The sequence below is a fragment of the Rhinoraja longicauda genome, chromosome 1, assembly GCF_053455715.1.
Source record: "Rhinoraja longicauda isolate Sanriku21f chromosome 1, sRhiLon1.1, whole genome shotgun sequence".
Taxonomy (NCBI): domain Eukaryota; kingdom Metazoa; phylum Chordata; class Chondrichthyes; order Rajiformes; family Arhynchobatidae; genus Rhinoraja; species Rhinoraja longicauda.
Window position 1 is genome coordinate 97,263,532 of NC_135953.1, and position 21,141 is coordinate 97,284,672.

The 21,141-nt window shown below is 46.8% G+C and overlaps 1 protein-coding gene across 1 annotated transcript in view; it reads left to right on the forward strand.

The window, feature by feature from the left end:
* The window catches only part of stpg2 (sperm-tail PG-rich repeat containing 2), a 279,995-nt gene that overhangs the window by 168,121 nt on the left and 90,733 nt on the right, over positions 1-21,141 (forward strand). Inside the window, exon 12 of the mRNA XM_078411518.1 lies at positions 13,802-13,917. Coding sequence (XP_078267644.1) covers positions 13,802-13,917 — 116 coding nt within the window. The remainder of the gene's footprint in view (positions 1-13,801; positions 13,918-21,141) is intronic.

Genomic DNA, 21,141 nt, shown 5'->3' on the forward strand with positions numbered 1-21,141 from the left:
TTTTGTGATGCCATTGTATTCAGAATACTGGATGCAAGCCAGTGAGAACACAAGCCAGTTGATACAACCTCAAACTATTCTCCAAAGAGCACTCCCTATTACACTGTGACTGACTCTAAAATGCTATTGTCTGTAAACTTTAGACACCAGTGATTAACATTGACCATAGATCAGTACAGCACAGCAACAGCCCCTTCAGCCCACAATGTCTGTGCCAAATACGATGCCAAGACCAACCCTTATCTACCTGCACATGATCCATATTTCTCCATTCCCTGCATATCCATGTGCCTATCCAAATGTCTCTCAAGCGCCACTATCGTATCTGCCTCCGCCACCACCCCCAGCAGGGGATCCCAGGCAACCCTCACCCTCTGTGTAAAAAAATGTGCCCCACTCATCTCCTTTAAACTTTGTCCCTTTCATTTTAAAGCTATGCCCTCTAGTATTTGATATTTCCATCCTGCGAAAAAGGTTCCACTGTCTACATTATCTGTGCCTCTCATAATTTTCCATACTTCTATCTCTGCAATCTCCAGCATTCCAGAGAAAACAATCCAAGTTTGTCCAACCTCCCCCTTCAACTAATCCAGGCAGCCTTTCCAAAGCTTCCACATTCTTCCTGTAATGGGGCGAATATAATTGGCAAGGGTGCAGACAAGATTTGTGAGGATGTTGCCTGGACATGTGGGCCTGAGCTATCAGGAGCGGTTGAGCAGAATAGGACTCTATTCCTTGGAGGTAGGAGGATGAGGGGTGATGTTATAAATGTGTACAAGATCACGAGAGGGATAGATAGTGTAATGGCACAGAATCTTTTACCTAGAGTATGGGAATTGAGAACCAGAAGACATAGGTTTAAACTGAGGTGGGATAGGTTTAAGAGGAATCTAACTTTTTCACACAAAGGGTGGTGGGTGTATGGATTGTGCTGCCAGACGAGGTACACTAGCACTATCCTACACACTAGGGACAATTTATAATATACAGAAACCAATTAACCTACAAACCTGTACAATTGTGGAGTGTGGGAGGAAACCGGAACACCCAGGGAAAACCCATGTGGTCACAGGGCGAACGAACAAACTCCGTACAGACAGCACTTGTAATCAGGATCGAACCCGGGTCTCTGGTGCTGTAAGGCAGCAACTCTCCTGCTGCACCACTGTGCCTCCCTTTTTATCATACCTGCCTCAAACTACCTCCTCTGGCAGCTCGTTTCAAAAACCCACCACCCTCTTTGGGAAAAAATTGTCCCCTCAGGTTCCTATTAAATCTTACCCCTCTCTCCTGGAGCCTATGTCATCTGGTTCTTGATTTCCCTAGTCTGGGTAAAATACTTTGTGTGTTTTCACTCAACCAGGGAGAATTCCTGCTTTTGGAATAATGTCATGGGATTGTTTATGTCCATCGAAAAGAGCTGGCCAAGTTATTGAGTCATGGAGTCATACAGCATGGGAGGGAGGCCCTTCGACCCAACTCGTTCATGCTGACCAAGATGCCCCATCTAAACTAGTGTAATTTGCTTGTGTTCAGTCCATATCCCTCTAAACCTTTCCTATCCATGTACACGTCCAAATGTCTTTTAAATGTTGCTCTAGTACCTGCTTAACTATCTCCTCTGGCAACTCATTCCATATACCCACCATACTATGAGTGAAAAAATTGCCCCTCAGGTTTCTATTAAATATTTACCCTCTCACCTTAAACTAATATAGAAGCAAGGAACTGCTGATGCTGGTTATAAACAAAGTGCTGGAATAACTCAACTGGTCAGGCAGCATCTCTGGAGAACATGGATGGGTGACATTTCGGGTCGTGACCCTTCTTCAGACTTATAAATCTACGTCCTTTGCTTTATGATTCCCTCTCCCTGGGAAAAAGAGTTTGTACATTCACCCTATCTATTCCCCACATGATCTTATACACTTCTATAAGATCACAGGTCAGCCCCTTGCGCTCCAGGGAATAAAGTCTTAACCTGCCCAACCTCTCTCTCCCTATAGCTCATGTCCTCGGGTCCTGGCAACAGGGAGAGCAGGGGGTTACCCAGAATGCTGCCCTGCTCCACTCGATCATTTGTGTCAGAAGGAACTGCAGATGCTGGTTTATACTGAAGATGGACACAGAAAGCTGGAGTAACTGGGTGTCAAGGGTCATGGGGAGAAGGTAGGAGAATAGGGTTGAGAGGGAAAGATAGATCAGCCACGATTGAATGGTGGAGTAGAGTCGATGGGTCGAATGGCCTAATTCTGCTCCTATGACTTATGAATTGATGAACTCAGCGGGTCAGGTAGCGTCTATGGAGAAAAAGAATAGGTGACGTTTCAGGTCGAGGCTGAAGTTTCGGGTCTAAAGAAGGGTTGAAACGTCACCTATTATTTTTCTCTAGAGATGCTGCCTGACCCACTGAGTTATTCCAGCACTTTGTGTCCCACTCGATCATTTGACAGCAGGGAGATTGCTGCAGGAAGCAGCCATGGCGAGGAAAGGCAGAGAGAGGGAAGAGCCGGGTTTGGAGGAGCTGAAACGAGATTTCCAAGGTTACATCTGAAAGCAGATAAAGCTCCCCCATTGTCACCACCATTAATTAAAGCTGATTTAGTGTCTGCAAGGTGCATGAAAATCACCAAACAGTGTCGTGGGCCTTGTTTCTTCAGCAGATGTGTCTTAGACCCAATGTCGTTCTCTTGCCAGCAGAGGTCACTCAGTGTAAAATAAATGGTGCTGTCCCCCCCCGTCAAGGTTAACAGAGTCACAAGGAACTGTAGATGCTGGAATCTTGCGTAGAACACAAAGCGCTGGAGTAACTCAGCGGGTCAGGCAGCATCTCTGGAGGATTCAGGTTTGGGCCCTTCTTCAGACTGATCGCAGTAGGGGAGAGATAGCTGGAAATGAAGACACAAGGAACTGCAGACGCCGGTTAACAATAAAAGATACAAAGTGCTGGAGTAACTCAGCAGGTCAGGCAGCATCTCTGGAGAACGGGGATAGGTGACGTTTCGGGTCGGGAGCCTTCTTTAGATTGATTATGGCGTGGGAAAGGGTGGGGGGTGGGGAGAAAGATACGAGAGAGGTGGGGGCAGGACAAAAGCCTGGCGGGTGTTAGGTGGTTACAGGTGAGGGGGGAGGGATTGCAAATGGTTGGACATTAGTGTGACATAAGGATAGAAGAGGTGAGAATTGTGAGGAAGGAATGTAGGTGGAAAAGAGGTGGGGAGAAAGCTGTAATGATCCATGTTCTCCAGAGATGATGACTGACCTGCTGAGTTACTCCAGCACTTTGTGCGTTTTCATGTAAATATGTTTGTGAGAGTCTGTCTACTGATTGTAGAAGGGGAGTGGATCTAAAGTGGGGGTTAATGCCACTTATTACCTCTCCATGCATTGTCCTGCCTCTCCCAGCTTTCTTCCCCCCTAGAGTCAGTCTAAAGAAGAGTCCTGACCAAATCGTCATCTCAATGGTTCAATGGTGCTTTATGGTGTTTATAAAGCTATCCATGTTCTCCAGCGATGCTGCCCGAACCGCTAAGCTACTTCAGAACTTTGTAATCCTTTGTGTATTAACCAGCATCTGCAGTTCTTTGCTTCTATCTTCAGAGTTGGGAGGTGATATTTCAGAGAGAGCTACTGTAAGTGTAAGGACTGTCTAAATAATTTGAACAGAGAACATAGAATTGTACAGCACAGGAACTGGCTCTTCCACCCCCAATGACTGTGCCGAACATGATGCCAAACTAAACAAATCTTCTTTGCGTGCACGTGATCCACACCCTACTATTTCCTGCATATCCATGTGCCTATCAGACAGCCTCTTAAATGCCACTATCATATGTGGCACTACTGTTAAATGCCTCCACTACTGTTCCTGGCACCCACCTCTTTCTGTTTAAAAAATCTTGCCCAGCGCATCTCTTTTAAACTTGGACGGGCGAGGAGAGGGACATCGGTTGCTGGTCGACCAAGGAAAACGATGGCTGGAGGCCTGCAGCAGCCTGGGGTTTGCCTGAATCGTGCACCGCTCATACCAACTGGAGTGTGAACTGGATTTGGAAAATGGCACCAAACATGCGACTCTTGCATGCGGTATAAGAAAATAACTGCAGATGCTGGTACAAATCGATTTATTCACAAAATGCTGGAGTAACTCAGCAGGTCAGGCAGCATCTCGGGAGAGAAGGAATGGGTGACGTTTCGGGTCGAGACCCTTCTTCAGACTGATGTCGGGGGTGGGACAAAGGAAGGATATAGGTGGAGACAGGAAGATAGAGGGAGATCTGGGAAGGAGGAGGGGAAGGGAGGGACAGAGGAGCTATCTGAAGTTGGAGAAGTCAACGTTCATACCAACGGACATTTATTACAAGCCCACCGACTCGCACAGCTATCTGGACTACACTTCTTCCCACCCGGTCCCCTGCAAAAAGTCTATCCCCTACTCCCAATTCCTCCGTCTACGCCGCATCTGTGCCCGGGATGAGGTGTTTCAGACTAGGGCTTCCGAGATGTCCTCGTTTTTCAGAAAACGGGGCTTCCCCTCCTCCATTATAGATGAGGCTCTCACTAGGGTCTCTTCTACATCCCGCAGCTCCGCTCTTGCTCCCCATCCCCCCACTCGCAACAAGGACAGGATCCCCCTCGTTCTCACCTTCCACCCCACCAGCCAGCGGATCCAACATATCATCCACCAACATTTCCGTCACCTACAACAGGACCCCACCACTGGCCATATCTTCCCATCCCCTCCCCTCTCTGCATTCCGCAGAGACCGTTCCCTCCGCAACTCCCTGGTCCACTCGTCCCTTCCTACCCAAACCACCCTAACCCCGGGCACTTTCCCTTGCAACCGCACGAGATGCAACACCTGTCCCTTTACCTCCCCCCTCAACTCCATCAAAGGACCCAAACATTCTTTCCAGGTGAGACAGAGGTTCACCTGCACCTCCTCCAACCTCATCTATTGCATCCACTGCTCTAGATGTCAACTCATCTATATCGGCGAAACCAAGCGCAGGCTCGGCGATCGCTTCGCTGAACACCTGCGCTCGGTCCGCATTAACGCCACTGATCTCCCGGTGGCCCAGCACTTCAACTCCCCCTCCCATTCCCAGTCTGACCTCTCTGTCATGGGCCTCCTCCAGTGCCATAGTGAGGCCCGCCGGAAATTGGAGGAGCAGCACCTCATATTTCGCCTGGGCAGTTTGCGGCCCGGTGGTATGAACGTTGACTTCTCCAACTTCAGATAGCTCCTCTGTCCCTCCCTTCCCCTCCTCCTTCCCAGATCTCCCTCTATCTTCCTGTCTCCACCTATATCCTTCCTTTGTCCCACCCCCGACATCAGTCTGAAGAAGGGTCTCGACCCGAAACGTCACCCATTCCTTCTCTCCCGAGATGCTGCCTGACCTGCTGAGTTACTCCAGCATTTTGTGAATAAAACTCTTGCATGCGGGCTCAGTACAACTGCTAATCAGGGATGTTCTTGGGTATGGCAATACTCTACTGGACTGTTTGTAAGAAAATAATTTCTCTGTGTGTTTACACTTTGCACATGTGATAATAAAGCATCATTTGTTTCTGTGAACTGCAGATGCTGGTTTATAGGGTGGGTGACGTTTCAGGTCGGGACAGTAGACTCAAGATAGACACAAAGTGCTGGAGTAACTTAACGGGTAAGGCAGCATCTCAAGGGTAGGGACCCTTCTTCAGAAGAAACGTCACCCATCCTTTTTCTCCAGAGTTCGCTGACTTACTCCAGCACTTTGTGTCTCTCTATACTGTTTCATGTTCTAGTACATCAATTATGATCAAACATGATAAAAGTGGCCAGACTGCTATATTGGAAAGCAGGAGGAAATCGGAGTACCCGCAGAAAACCTCCGCAGTTACAGGGAGATTGTACAAACTGCATAGAGACATCCCACTGCAACGCTGTGCTGCCACACTGTGAGACCACACTGCAAAATTTTGCCTTCAATGTTCTAACATTTAATTGGTAGTAAAGCGTATTGAGTAATGTAAAAGAAGGTACATAAATGCAAGCTGTTGATGGCCGTTTAGAGTCTAGGTCCAGAGGCCAAAACCTCTGAGTAAAAGCAGGTACCTTTAAAAAGGAAATGAGGAGGAATATCTTTTGTCAGTGGGTTGTAAGGGTGTCAGGGGTTATGGTGACAAGACAGGAGAATAGAGTTGAGAGGGAAAGATAGATCAGCCATGATTGAATGGTGGAGTAGACTTAGTGGGCTGAATGGCCTAATTCTGTTCCGAGAACTTATGAATTTATGAGGCCATTCATTATTCTTCACACGGCTCAGTGTTATTTTTGTACATAAGTGTAGTTGCTGGAGCTGACTCCAGACCATTGAATCACTCAGGTAAATGTGACATCTGGGCTATAGCTGTGAAATTGCCCGTAACCTATCTCCAATGGCACGCTCCATCTGCCCTGACATATTAATTGACATTTGGCAGACTCGTTAGATAGTCTGAGATAATCGGTAACACCAGCAGTTAATTATCCCATTAATGTCCGACCCAAACGGACCAGGCTGCAGTCTCGAAGGAGTTTGTTATGGAGGATGATGGAAGCAAGATGATGGGGAGGAGGAGGAGGGGGGGGGGGGAGGAAGAAGGGGGGGGAGGAGGAGGGGGGGGGGGGGGGAGGAGGGGGGGGGAGGAGGAGGGGGGGGAGGAGGAGGGGGGGGGAGGAGGAGGGGGGGGGGAGGAGGAGGGGGGGAGGAGGAGGGGAAGAGGAGGGGGGAGGAGGAGGAGGGGGGAGAAGGAGGAGGGGGGGAAGGAGGGAGAGGAAGGTGGGGGGAGGGGGAGAAGGTGGAAGGAGGGTGCTGCACCAATGCAGGGAGGTCTGGGCCCAACGGGTCCACTTGTTCTTTCTAAAACTTTCCTCTCCATGTACCTGTCCAAGTGTTGGTTAAATGCTGTTATAGCATCTGTCTCAACTACCTCCTTTGGCAGCTTATTCCATACATTCACCATCATCTTGCCCCTCACGATCGGAGTTCCTGTTGAGCATTTTAAATTCCTGTGGTTCACACACCCAAGTGCCCACCAGGTTTTATAGAATAGTAGTCATAGAGTTTATATGCAATGTATTGGATAATATTTTGCCTATTGAGTCCAAGTAATCCCCTCAACCCTGCTGCCTGGATTAGAAGTTATTAGCTCTGAGGAAAGTTTGGACAAACTTGGATTGTTTTCTCCGGAACATTAGAGGCTGAGGGGAGACCTGATAGAAGTCTATAAAATGTTAAGGCTTTTAGATAGGCACATGAATATGCAGGGAATGGAAGGATATGGAACGTGCTGTGTTTAAAAGGGGTGAAATATACAAGTATAATACCAGTTTCTAAAATCCAGCACAGGGATAGGCTTCAAGACTAATACTCGTCATTGAAAGACTGGAGCGACTAGGCTTATATACACTGGAATTTAGAAGGATGAGAGGGGATCTTATCGAAACATATAAGATTATTAAGGGGTTGGACACGTTAGAGGCAGGAAACATGTTCCCAATGTTGGGGGAGTCCAGAACCAGGGGCCACAATTTAAGAATAAGGGGTAGGCCATTTAGAAGGGAGATGAGGAAAAACTTTTTCAGTCAGAGAGTTGTAAATCTGTGGAATTCACTGCCTCAGAAGGCAGTGGAGGCCAATTCTCTGAATGCAATCAGGAGAGAACTAGATAGAGCTCTTAAGGATAGCGGAGTCAGGGGGTATGGGTAGAAGGCAGGGAAGGGGTACTGATTGAGAATGATCAGCCATGATCACATTGAAGGTGGTGCTGACTCGAAGGGCCGAATGGCCTACTCCTGCACCTATTGTCTATTGTCTAACTCCCATAAGGATCTTTTTACCCTCACAATTCCTCATTTCTATCCATACTGATTCTACATCTCCTGATTCTATGTCACTCCTTGCAAGGACCTTACCAATCATTCCTTACCAACAGAACCTTTCCAAATTTACATCTTTCAAGAACTCCAATATACAGTGGTGGCTATATGAAATGAGGTGCCAGAGTTGAGGCAGATACTATAACAGAATTTAAAAGACACTTGGACAGTACTTGGATAGGAAAGCTTCATGGAGATGTGGGCCAAATGTGGGTTACTTAGATGGGACATCTTGGTTGGCATGGACGAGTTGGGCTACAAGGGCCTGTTTCTGTGTTGTGTTACTTTATAACTCTATGACTATCGTTATTTGAAAAAAACAAGTCCATAGTAGTGCATGATCGTGGTCAGCATGGACAAGTTGGGCTGAAGGGCCTGTTTCTGTGCATTTCTCTATGTATGTTTGTATGCATGTTGGTCTATTTAATTTTCTAATACTTTAGTTTTGTTTAGTGATACAGAATGGAAACAGGCCCTTCAGCCCACCGAGACCACACTGACCATCAATAACCCTGAACACTAGTTCCATGTTATTCCACTTTCTCTGGACATTAATGGCAATTATGCAGGGGACAATTAAGTTAAAAACCTGCAGGTCTTTGGGATGTGGGAGGAAACTGATGCATCTGGAGGAAACACACATAGTCACAGGGCAAACATGCAAACTCCATACAGACAGTAGCTGAGATCAGGATCAAACCCGGGTATCTTGAGTTATTAAGCAGCAGCTCTACCCACTGTACCACTGTGGTGCCTTGTTATGGGAATATTATGGGAGCTCGATCATATGTAGTGGTATCTGTAACTTGGGAACTCATAACAGGATCCATCTGTAGTGGGTCATCCATCTGAGATAGAGATGAGGAAAAAATGCTTCTCCATCAGAGTGGCATAGAGCGCAGTGGTAGAGTTGGCTTGGTGTGAATGCAAATTGTCCCTTGTGTGTGTAGAATAGTGTTAGTTTATGGGGATTACTGGTCGGCACGAACTCAGTGGGCAAAAGGGCCTGTTTCTGCACTGTATCTCTAAACTCAACTAAACTAAATTACCTGCCTCAACTACCTCCTCTGACAGCTAGTTCCACAATCTTGCACTACTATAGACGTAATTGTAATAGAGCCATAGAGTCATAAAGTACCGAGACAGAAACAGGCCCTTCAGCCCAACTCATCCCATGCTGACCAAGATGCCCCATCTCAGCTAGTCAGCCTACCAGCATTTGGCCCATATCGCTCTAAATCTTTCCTATCTTTGTACCTTTTAAATACTGTTGTAGTGCCTACATCAATTACCTCCTCTGACAGCTCATTCCATATACATACCAGTCTCTCAATGAAAAGTTGCCCCTCAGGTTCCTATTCAACTTTGCTCTTCCTCTGCCTGCTTGCGATCCATATCCCTCCATTCCCTACATGTCCATGTGCTCATCTAAAAACCTCTTCCCTGCCACTTTCGTATCTGCCTTCACCACCATCCCTGGCAGCACATTCCAGGCACCCACCCATCCTCTGTGCAAAACACTTTTCTCGTGCATCTCCAAAACACTTCGCCCCTCTCACCTTAAACCTATGCTCTCTACTGCATTGACATTTCCATTCTGGGAAAATAACTCAGTCTGTCTATCTTATCAATGTCTCATCATTTTATGTATATTTCTATCAGATCTCCTCTCAACCTCCGGCATTCCAGAGAAAACAATGCAAATCTAACCAACCCTACAGCTAATCCCTCTATTGTTCTCTCTACTCCTGCAGGCTTTCTACTATGTTTTCTACTCTCTCATGTTTGATGTTTTCGGTGGCACATAGCGCAGTGGTAGAGTTGCTGCTTAACAGTGCCAGTAACATGGGTTCGATCTTAGCTACGGGTACTGTATGTGTGGAGTTTGTACGTTCTCCCTGTGACCACATGGGTTTTTGTCCGGATGCTCTGGTTTCCTCCACACTCCAAGGATGTAGGTTTATTGGTTTCGGTACAAATTGTAAATTATCCCTAATGTGCAGGATAGTGCTAGTGTGCTGAAAGCTAACTCAGTTAGCTGAAAGGCCTGTTTCCACACTGTGTCTCTAAAGCCTAAAGTATATTCCATGCATCTCCCAATCAACCCCATCCCTCTCACTTGTATCCACTTATTACTTCTCTCTTTTCCAGATTTTTCCCATCACTACAATCAGCATGAAGAAAGGTCCTGACCCGAAATGTCACCTTTTCATTTCCTCCACAGATGCTGCCTGACCCGTTGAGTTCCTCCAGCAATCTGTGTTTTGTGTTGATTCCAGCCTCTTGCGGTCTCTGATGTTTTCCTTCAAATCGCCTTTGACCAAACCTTTGATCTCATATCTCCTTCCTCGGCAGGCTCGAATGCCTTGTTAATGAAGTGCGCTGGGATATTTTACTGTGCTGACGTGCTATATAAATGCAAAGTTGCTACCATGTCAATATCCGTGTTATGGGTTAATTTTCACAAGTGATTGATCTATTTACTCTTCAAGATTTTTTAAGAGCCAGCACACAGATTTTCAAGTTATTAATATTTACTGTGACCATGTTCGATGAATGATTCATGAGTTGGTTTTATGCCTGTCAGTACTGCAATGTTTTAATGTTGTTGGTACCTTTGATCAGGAGTCTCTTTGTGAGTTTTTGCCTGATATTATCTTTATAGCTGTGTGTATAAAACATTTTTTTTATTACAGTTCCCTCCTTTACTCGCTCACATTCCAGGTGCACGCACAGTCAAAGGATGACTGCAAGAACTCTATTGTTGACACTGGGAAGCTTCTTGCAGAGTTCCAAGGGAGTCTCAAGCCCGTAGATCAGCCAACATCTTTCCTCCGCCTGTTTTTTTTTGGGCCTGGAGACATGAAATGCAGGGCATTCCCCATAGAAATGGAAGCACAATCCTTTATGAGTGATTCTCACTAATAGGGTGAACCTGCCTTGAGTGGATGGTGGCAGCGTGGGCTGGGACTCTGCATCAACACGTTTGAAGATCATCCAACACAGAGCGCCCCCGGGAGTTGGGTGATGGACGTGCTTCCAGTCTCTCTCTCCAAAGCACAACGTGGACACGGGCGAATGTACAAATAGGTCATCTTCCAGCAAAGGCTGGGGCTCTCTTTAGAAAAGAGAAGTCTATGGGGGGGGTCAACTGACAGATGTTAGCAATGGATTCTGTGTTTTAGAAGGATGAGGGGGGATCTCATTGAGACTTTACCGAATAGTGAAAGGCTTGGATAGAGTGGATGTGGAGAGGATGTTTCCACTAGTGGGAGAGTCTAGGAACAGAGGCTACAGATTCAGAATAAAAGGACGTACCTTTAGAAAGGAGATGTGGAGAAATTTCTTTAGTCAGAGGGTGGTAAATCTGTGGAATTGTCTGCCACAGACGGCTGTGGGGGCCAGTTCAATTAATATTTTTAAGGCAGAGATTGATACGTTCTTGATTAGTACAGGTATCAGGGGTTATTGGGAGAAGGCAGGTAAATGGGGTAGAGAGGGAAAGCTAGATCAGGCATGATTGAATGATGGAGTAGACTTGATGGGCTGAAATGCCTAATTCTGCTCCAAGAACTTATGAACATGAGTAAATGCAGCAATGATGCTTTCACTTCACAACCGCATGAATCAGGAGTTGGTCCATCAAGCCATACAAATTAATTGTATGTAGTTGGAAGATAGGTACAAATTGCTGGTGAAACTGAGCGGGTCAGGCAGCACCTCTGAAGAAAAGGTGATGTTTTGGGTCGGAATCCTTCTTCAGACCTCGAACGTCACCTGTTCCTTTTCTCCAGAGATGCTCTCTGACATGCTAAGTTACTCCGTTATTTTGTATCTAACTGTGGTGTAAACCAGCATCTGCAGTTCATAAGGTCATAAGTTAAAGGAGCAGAATTAGGTCATTTAGTTCATCAGGTTTACTCTGCCATTCAATCATGGCTGATCTATCTTTCCATCTCAACCCCATTCTCCTGCCTCCTTTCCATAACCCCTGACACCCATACTAATTAAGAATCTGTCAATCTCCGCCTTAGAAATATCCATTGACTCGGCGGCAGCCATCTGTGGCAATAAATTCCTCAGATGCACCACCCTCTGGCTGAAGAAATTCCTCCTCATCTCCTTTCCATTTCTTCAAATGCTCCTGTGCTCTGTGTGGTACGCTAGCTTTTATCAGCTGGGGCATTGAGTATAATTGTCTTGTTGTAGCTCTATAGAGCTTTGGACTGTTCTATATTCTATGTTCCTAATAAGATCACAGTGGCTCTGATTGAAACTTCAACTCTCGCATTCTTGCTAACCCCAATAATCCTTCAACCCCCTTGCTTGTCAAGAAACTATCTGCCACTTCCTTAAAAATATTTGAAACCCCCTTTGAGAAAGAAAGTACCAGCCACTTACTTGGCTTTCAGTTTAGTTTCAGTTTTAGTTTGGAGATACAGCTCGGAAATAGGCCCTTCGGCCCACCAAGTCCATATCGACCAGTGATCCCCGCACACTAATACTATCCTACACACACTACCAAAACCAAGTTACCTACAAACCTGCACGTCTTTGGAGTGTGGAAGGAAACCGAAGCTCCTGAAGAAAACCGACGCAGATCACGGGAAGAACATATATACTCCGTACAGACAGCACCCGTAGTCAGGATCGAACCCGGGTCTCTGGCGCTGTAAGGCAGCAACTCTACCGTGGTGCCACTGTGCCGCCGCGTACTATAACAGTACTATAACAACATTTGAAAGACACTCGGCCAGGTACATGGATAGGAAAGGTTTCGAGGGATATGGGCTAAATGTGGGCCAATGAGACATCGTGCTTGGCATGGGCGAGTTGGGCCATAGGGCCTGTTTCTATGCTGTACGACTCTTTGACTCCAGGGCTGCATTAGTTTAACTTGGGATCATGTTTGGCATGAACATTGTGGGGCAAAGGGCCTGTTTCTGCATTGTACTGTTGTACTGTTTTATGTCCTACATTCAATAAACGTTTCTAAGATTCTCTGCCTCAGAAGGCAGTGGAGGCCAATTCTCTGGATGCTTTCAAGAGAGAGTTAGATAGAGCTTTTAAAGATAGTGGAGGGAGTATGGGGAGAAGGCAGGAATGGGGTTCTGATTGTGGATGATCAGCCATGATCACAGAGAATGGCGGCGCTGGTGCGAAGGGCCGAATGGCCTACTCCTGCATCTATTGTTTATTGTCTATTGTCTATTGTCTAATATCTGTCCATTTTCATGTGGCTGTTTGTAAGAACTGGCTGTGTCCAGAATGGCAGTGGAGTTTGCTGCATTACCACAGGGAATACTCATCATAAACACTTCACTGGCTGTGATGTTATTTGGGATGTCCTTAGAAAGATGAGTAAGGTGCCACATAAATGTTCATAAGTTCATGTCATAAGAGCAGAATTAGGCCATTTGGCCCATCGTCTACTCCACCATTCAATCATGGCTGATCTATCTTTCCCTCTCAACCCCATTCTCCTGCCTTCTCCCCTTCACCGCTGACCCTTTACTAATCAAGAATCTATCAATCTCCACTTTAAAAATATCCAATAATGGCCTCAACTGCCGTCTGTGGCAATGAATTCCACAGATTCACCACCCTCTGGTAAAGAAATTCCTCCTCATCGCCTTTCTAAAGGTACATAATTTTATTCTGAGATCTCTGGTCCTAGACTCTCTCAAAAAAACGAACTAAAAAAAACTAAACAATGTTACAGTGGTCATGAGTGATTTCCATTGTGTTGGTAGACTGGGAAAATCAGGTTGATACTGGGTCCCAAGAGAAGGAATGTCAAAGAGAAGTATGTCTCTCTTCTTCCAAGTACAAGAAATATAATTCCACTGGCTACCGTTGAGCATTAACATTTTCTTTCTTTGTACTTTTGTTTCTCAGGACCTGGTGCATACAAGCCTCTGCTGAAGTCCAAGCCCAAAATGGCTTTAATGGTGTCCAAACAACCCCGCTTTAAAGAGGACAATTTATTCACCCCTGGCCCCGGCGATTATGAGGTAAGGATTATTCCATCTGCCGCATTCAACAAGAGCAGGATGAGGTTTATTTTTTTAACGAAAGGTAAGGTTCCTGGACATTCCATGCTCTCCAATATAGACAGCAGGAACGGGATGGTATGCTTGCCAATGTCGGGGCGTTGAGTATAACAGTCGGGAATTCATGTTGCAGCTTTATAAGTCTTTGGCCTTTCCGCGTCGCAGCTTTGTAAATCTTTGGTTTGGCCTCATTTGGAGTATTGCGTGCGTTCTGGTCACCCCATTACGGGAAGGACGTGGAGGCCTTGGAGAGTGCGCGAAAGAGCTCTCACAGAATGCTGCCTGAATGAATTACAGCAAATTAGCTAAGGATAATTTTGGATTCTTTTCACTGGTGTGGAGCAAACATTCACTGGCCTGGAGCAAAGTGGAGCAAACAATCACGCGAGGGAACCTCCGCTCAGCTTGGCAGGGTCTCAAAAACATGGCAGCTGTGAATACGGCTTTTACCACTCGCAAGCTTATTCAGGTTGCAGGCAGCAGCCCAGCATCACTACCTGATGACCTCAATTCCTTCTACACCAGATTAGAGACAGACAACAGCACCCAGCTAGATGCAACCATCTCCGCACTCAAACCTGGAGACTCTGCCCTCACAATTAACACAGAGGATGTGGTAAGAGCCCTCAAAAAGACCAAAGCGAACTCAGCACCTGGGCCAGACAACATCAGTGGCTGTACCCTGAGGTGCTGTGCTGAGCAGCTAGGGGGCGTGTTCCAGCTCCTGTTCCAGAGCACCATGGCCAGCGGCATAGTCTCCCAGCTGTGGAAACACTCCACAGTTATTCCCAGACCAAAAAGGACACCATCAAGGTCCTGAATGACCTCAGGCCTGTGGCTCTCACCTCTCTTGTGATGAAGGGTCATCAAAAACCAAATCATTAAGGCAGCAGACTCACAGATGGACCCACTCCAGTTTGCATACTGTGCGGGTAGAGGGGTTGACGACGCAAAAGCATTCATTATAGACACCATACATAAACATCTGGAACTCCCCAACACTACAGCCAGGCCCCTATTTGCAGACCTCTCCTCTGCGTTCAACACCCTGCAGCCACACATTCTTGCAGAGAAACTCACCACCCGTTTCCACCTAGATGACCGACTAATCCTGTGGATAAAGGACACTCTCCTCAACAGGTCACAGAGAGTCAATAACACCTTCTCCAACCTCCTACACACATCAACTGGCTCCCCGCAGAGCTGTGTCCTCTCACCCACGCTCTTTATTCTGTACACTGATGACTGTAGGTCCACCCAGCCAAGCTGTCATCTGGTCAAGTACGCTGATGACACAGTTCTCCTATCTCTGCTCTCAGGCCCCTCACAGCACCACAGCTCAGCTCTTCATGAGTTTGTGGAGTGATGCGACAACTCCTGTCTTGAACTAAATGCAAACAAGACCAAGGAGATGGTAGTGACCTTCTCCAACATGCAGAGGGAACTGGCTGTGGCAGTCATCACCACTATCCACGGGAGGCCTGTGGAGATTGTTGAGGAATACAAGGAATACAATACAATGCAAGTATCTTCGACAACCTGCTGAAATTTGCCTCCAACACAGAGGGTATCCTCAGGAAATGCCAGCAGCGGCAGTATCTCCTGAGGAAGCTCAATTCCTTTGGGGTCAGCAAGGACATCCTCATAACGTTTTACTACTCCTTCATTGAGAGCGTCTTCACGTTCTCCTTCACCTGCTGGTTCCACTCCATCAGCCTTCAGAACAGAAACCGCCTGCAGAGCACAGCCAAAGTCTGTTCCAAAATTATTGGACTCCCTGTCAGAGCCCTCTCCACCCAATGTGACCAGCAGATGCTTAGGGCAGCTGGCAGGATATTACAGGACCCCTCACAGGTCCTGTTCTCTACGTTTGAGTGGCTCCCCTCAGGACGGCGGCTTCGCTGCCCAGGCTGTAGGACACAGAGGAGAAGGGCAACCTTTGTCCCCAAGGCTGTTCAGCTCCTCAACTCCCAACCACCCCTGTCCTGCTGCTCACACTGCTAACCCCCCTCCCCCAATAGTTTACGTGCCTTTGTAAATTGCCCCACGGGGACAAATAAAGTGTTTTTGAACTTTGAACTTTGAACTGAACTGGAGCTCAGGAGGCTGAAGGTAGACCTGATAGAAGTTTATAAAATTCCGAAAGTCATAGACAATCAAAATCTTTAGATGTATGGAAATGTCAAAGAGCAGAAGGCATTCAAGGTGAGAGGGGCAAAGTTTAAAGGAGATGTGCAGAACAAGTTTTTTTACACAGAGGGTGTTGGGTCGAAGCGCCTGTTCCTGTTCTTCAGATTGACTGTGGCAGGAGGGAGGGAGGGGGGGGAGGGAAGGAAGGACGAAGAGAGGACGAAGAGAGGAGGGGCAGGACAAAGCATGGCAGGTAATAATGATTATAGGGAGTGCCACGCTTTGTCCTGTCGCTCCTCTCTTCTAACTTTCTTTCCCTTAAATCAGCCTGAAGAAGGGTCCCAACCCGAAACGTCACCTATCCATGTTCAGCATACATGCTGCCTGACCCGCTGAGTTACACCAGCACTCTGTGTCTTTTAAAAAAATAATTACTTTGTCCTTTTCATAATAGATTAATTAATTGTCCCGTGTTATCAATTAATTAGTTAATCATGCTATTTTTAATGAACTGGTTACTTACTCTGAACTTATTTTAATGGACTGGGTAATACTTTAGTTTAGTTTAGTTTAGAGATACAGTGCGGAAACGGGCCCTTCGGCTCACCGAGTCTGCACCGACCAGCGATCCCCACACATTAACACTCCCCTACACACACTAGAGACAATTTACACTTATACCAAGCCAATTAACCTACAAACCTATATGTCTTTGGAGTGTGTGAGAAATCCAAAGTTCTGAGAGAAAACCTACGCAGGTCACAGGGAGAAAGTACAAACTCCGTACAGACAGCACCCGCACTCGGGATCGAACCCGGGTCTCCAGTGCTGCAAGCGCTGCAAGGCAGGAACTCTACCGCGGCGCCACCATGCCGTCTGTACTCTCTGAACGATTTGTGTTTCGCTAAATGTAATTCAGAAAGAATGGTTTTATATATATTTAAGTGAATGGGAGACTTGTGTGGGATCATTAAAAAAAGTAATGGAAGATATTCATCAAAAAACAAACTGCTGGAGGAACTGTGCGGGTCAGGCAGCATCTGTGGAGGAAAGCTTTTCACTGTACCTCGGTACACTTGACAATAAACTAAATTAAACTAAACTAAACCATCGAAAAGCCTGGTAAATGCCCCTTAACATATCTGCTTCCACCACCACCAATACTGGCAGCACATTCCATGCACTCTCTGTGACTTACCCTGCACATCTCCTTTGATATTTGCCCCTCGCACCTTAAAGCTATGCCTATTAGTTTTTGCCATTTCCACTCTTAGAGAAAGGACTTGACTTTCTACCCGATCTATGCCTCTCATAATTTTATAAACTTCTGTCAGATCTTCCTGCAACCTTTGGTGTTCCAGGAAAAACAATCCAAGTCTGTCCAACCTGTCCCTGTAGCTAATACCATCTAATCCATGCAGCATTCTGGTAAACAAAAGAGCACAATATGCCGGAACAACTTAGTAGCTTCTCCGGAGAACTATGGATAGGTGATGTTTCGGCTCGCGACCCTTCTTCATAAACGTCACCTATCCATGTTCTCCGGAGAAACTGCCTGATTTGCTGAGTTATTCCTGCATGTAAGTGCGGCACGGTGGCGCAGCGGTAAAATTGCTGCCTTACAGTGCCAGAGACCCAGGTTCGATCCTGGTTATGGGGCTGTCTGTACATTCTCCCTCTTCTTGCGTTTGAGGCAGCAGAAGTAATGTAACGCCCTCCAGGCGCTTTGGCCAGTGCAATGTGCTGTTGTCGAGGGCCGAGAGGTCTCCCCTCCATCAGGGGAACGGAGGACAGTGCAGTCGAAAATGACGTGCTGCGCTGTTTGCTGGTTTGCTCCACACACGCAGGCTGCTGATGAACGCAACCCCCAACGATGCATGTTGGCGTTGAACCGGCCGACCCCTGTGCGGAGCCGGTTCAGGGCAACCCACTCTTTGCGGGGCATGTCCGAGCCGGGTGGGGCTGTGGTGTTCGGTGCGACAGTGAAATTGAGGAGATCGTGATGTCTGTTCTCAGCTGGTTCTCCATGCTCCTAGTATGTTGAAACCGGAGCCACAGAGGGTCGCTGCGTGACAGGAGAAAGGGTGACGAGATGACAGGCGTTGAGGTCCCAGTTGCTGTGAATCCTGGGCGAGGTGGTGCAAAGGATGTTTGGTGTCCGATGGTGCCTTGCACACCAGCCTATGAGTGAAGAACTCTCTGCGAAGCTTGGCGGGTGCGATACCTGCGATACCTCGAAGTAGGGCGTAGGCAGCCAGTGATGATCCGCAGGGTGTCGTTGAGGGTGGCGTCTAGCTTGCTGGTATGAGCGCTGCGGCACCATGCTGGGGCGGCGTACTCAGCGGCGCTGTACACGAGTGCAAGAGCACTGGTTCGGAGAGTAGATGTCCTAGCGCCCCATGACGATCCGGCCAAGCAACGCAGGAGGTTGTTCCGTGCTGAGACTTTAGCACGGAGAGCTTCAAGGTGTTGCTTGTAGGTCAGCTGCCGATCTAGTTTCACCCCGAGGTATGTAGGAAATGGGTTGTAGGGTAGGGGTGACCCATTGAGGGTGACGGTTGGCTGGCGTTGAGCTTCCTTGTTGTTCAGATGAAAGGCCGTAGTGTTGGTTTTTGTCACACTCAGTTTTAGTCTCCAGGTCTTAAGGTAGCCAGCGACATGTTCCATATCCGCCGAGAGCACATCCTCCACATTTGACCAACTCCTGTCCGAGTGCAGTAGGGCCAAGTCATCTGCGTATCCATACTGGCGCGAGGTCATGCGTGGCAGATCACTGATATAGAGATTGAAGAGCATGGGGGCCAGTACCGAGCCTTGGGGGAACTCCGTTTCTTAGGCATCGCAGTCGGCTAGATTGTCCGTCGCTGGTCTTGAGTACAAAACTGCGGTTGGCAAGGATGTTGGCAAGGAACCTCACTAAATGACGGTCAGGGATGGTGTGGAGGAGCTTCAAGATCAGGCCCTGGTGCCACACAGTATCATTGGCGGCGGTGACTGTCCCTGTGACTGGGTGGGTTTCTCCGGGTGCTCCGGTTTCCTCCTACATTCCAAAGACGTACAGGTTTGTAAGTTAATTGGCTTCTGTAAATTGTAAATTGTCCCTAGTGTGTAAGATTAGTGCTGGTGTATGGGGTGATCGCTGGTTGGCGCAGGCTCGGTGTGCCGAAGGGCCTGTTTCCACACTGTATCGTTAAAGTCTAAAGTCCTCTTCTTCTTTCCTATGTCATCTACACCAATCAAAATTGGCAATTGGTGCTTCAGAGTACTGTAGTTGATGCTTTGCTGCAAATGTTGCCAGTTCCGTAGAACTACCCAGGGTGGGCGACGAGAACGTAAAGCATCTCCCACTCCAGTCTAAAGTCAAAAGTGTCCTGTTGTGCATTAACCAGCATCTGCAGTTCTTTGTTTCAGCATTCTGGTAAACCTCCTTTGCACCCTTTCCAAAGTATCCACATTCTTCCTGTTATCGGGGCGACCATAACCCTGGAATCCTACCTACTCCCAATTAATGTTTAAGATAGTTTTAGTTTAATTTATTTCAGAGATACACCGTGGAAAAAGGCCCTTCGACCCACTCGGTTTTCTCCTGATACTCCAGTTTCCTCTCACACTCCAAAGACATACAGGTTTGTAGATTAATTGGTTTGGTAAAATTGTAAATTGCCCCTAGTGTGTAGGATAGTGTAATGTGTGAGGATCGCTGGTCGGCGCGGACTCGGTGGGCCGAAGGGCCTGTTTCTACACTGTATCTCTAAACTAAAGTACACTAAACTAAACAATTAACCGACAAAAAGATGTTACTTGACTTTGGTCTTCCCACTCTCCCCCCTCCTTATGCCTCTCATAATTTTGTCCATGAAACGCTACTTCGCTGCTGTTGACAAATAATTTTTCAATCCTTGGCAGATTTTATGTTGACCTTAGAAAGATCTGACAATCAGAATTCAACACATCTCGGTTGTGCTCTTTTCAATTTGCAGTGTGGCATAGAGTTATATCTGGCATTAACAAAGATGTTTGTGGTTGCTCGTGATCAGTTACCCAGCTTCCACCTTTGAGATCTGACATATTACATTCTGCTTATAGGCCGGTGAAATCTGCTGGTTCAGATCAATAAAAAGAAAGTCCCAGGGTCTGTTAGCATTCAGCAGCAAATGTTTACATATCCCATCAGAAGTTGAACACCAGCAATCAATAACTGGCTTTATTCATGCTGCCATCTTGATTACTGATTCTCTGAAACAATCTTGTTGCACTGAAATTGTCAATTCCTTTTAGCCTTTGAGCAACTTATAACGTGCTTTGGGATGTCAAGAGAACATTGTCAAACATTTTATACTCCGAGACATAGGGATACTTTCAGGGCAATGAATATAAGAGTCAGAACATCATGGTGCAACTCTATAAGACTTCATTTAGGCTGGATTTGGATTATTGGGTGCGTTCTGGTGACCCACTACAGGAAGAATGTGGAGGCTTTGGAGAGGGTTCAGAAGAGATTTACCAGAATGCTGCCTGGATTATGGGGTATTAGTTTACTTTAGTTTAGTGTATTATTGGAATCTGTAACAATTACAGTGAAAAGCTTTTTTGTTGCATGCTAACCAGTCAGCATGTTTACAATCAAGCCATCCACAGTGTACAGATACAGGATAAAGAGTAGACTGTTTAGTGCAAGATTAAGTCCAATAAAGTCAATAGACAATAGACAATAGGTGCAGGAGTAGGCCATTCAGCCCTTCGAGCCAGCACCGCCATTCAATGCAATCATGGCTGATCACTCTCAATCAGTACCCCGTTCCTGCCTTCCCCCCATACCCCCTCACTCCGCTATCCTTAAGAGCTCTATCCAGCTCTCTCTTGAAAGCATCCAACGAACTGGCCTCCACTGCCTTCTGAGGCAGAGAATTCCACACCTTCACCACTCTCTGATTAATGATAGTTCAAAGGTTTCCGATGGGGAAGATGGGAGGTCAGGAAGGTGTAAGGAGAGGTTGGATGGGCTTGGATTGTTTTCTCTGGAGTGCTGGAGATCGAGGGGTGACTTGATCGAAG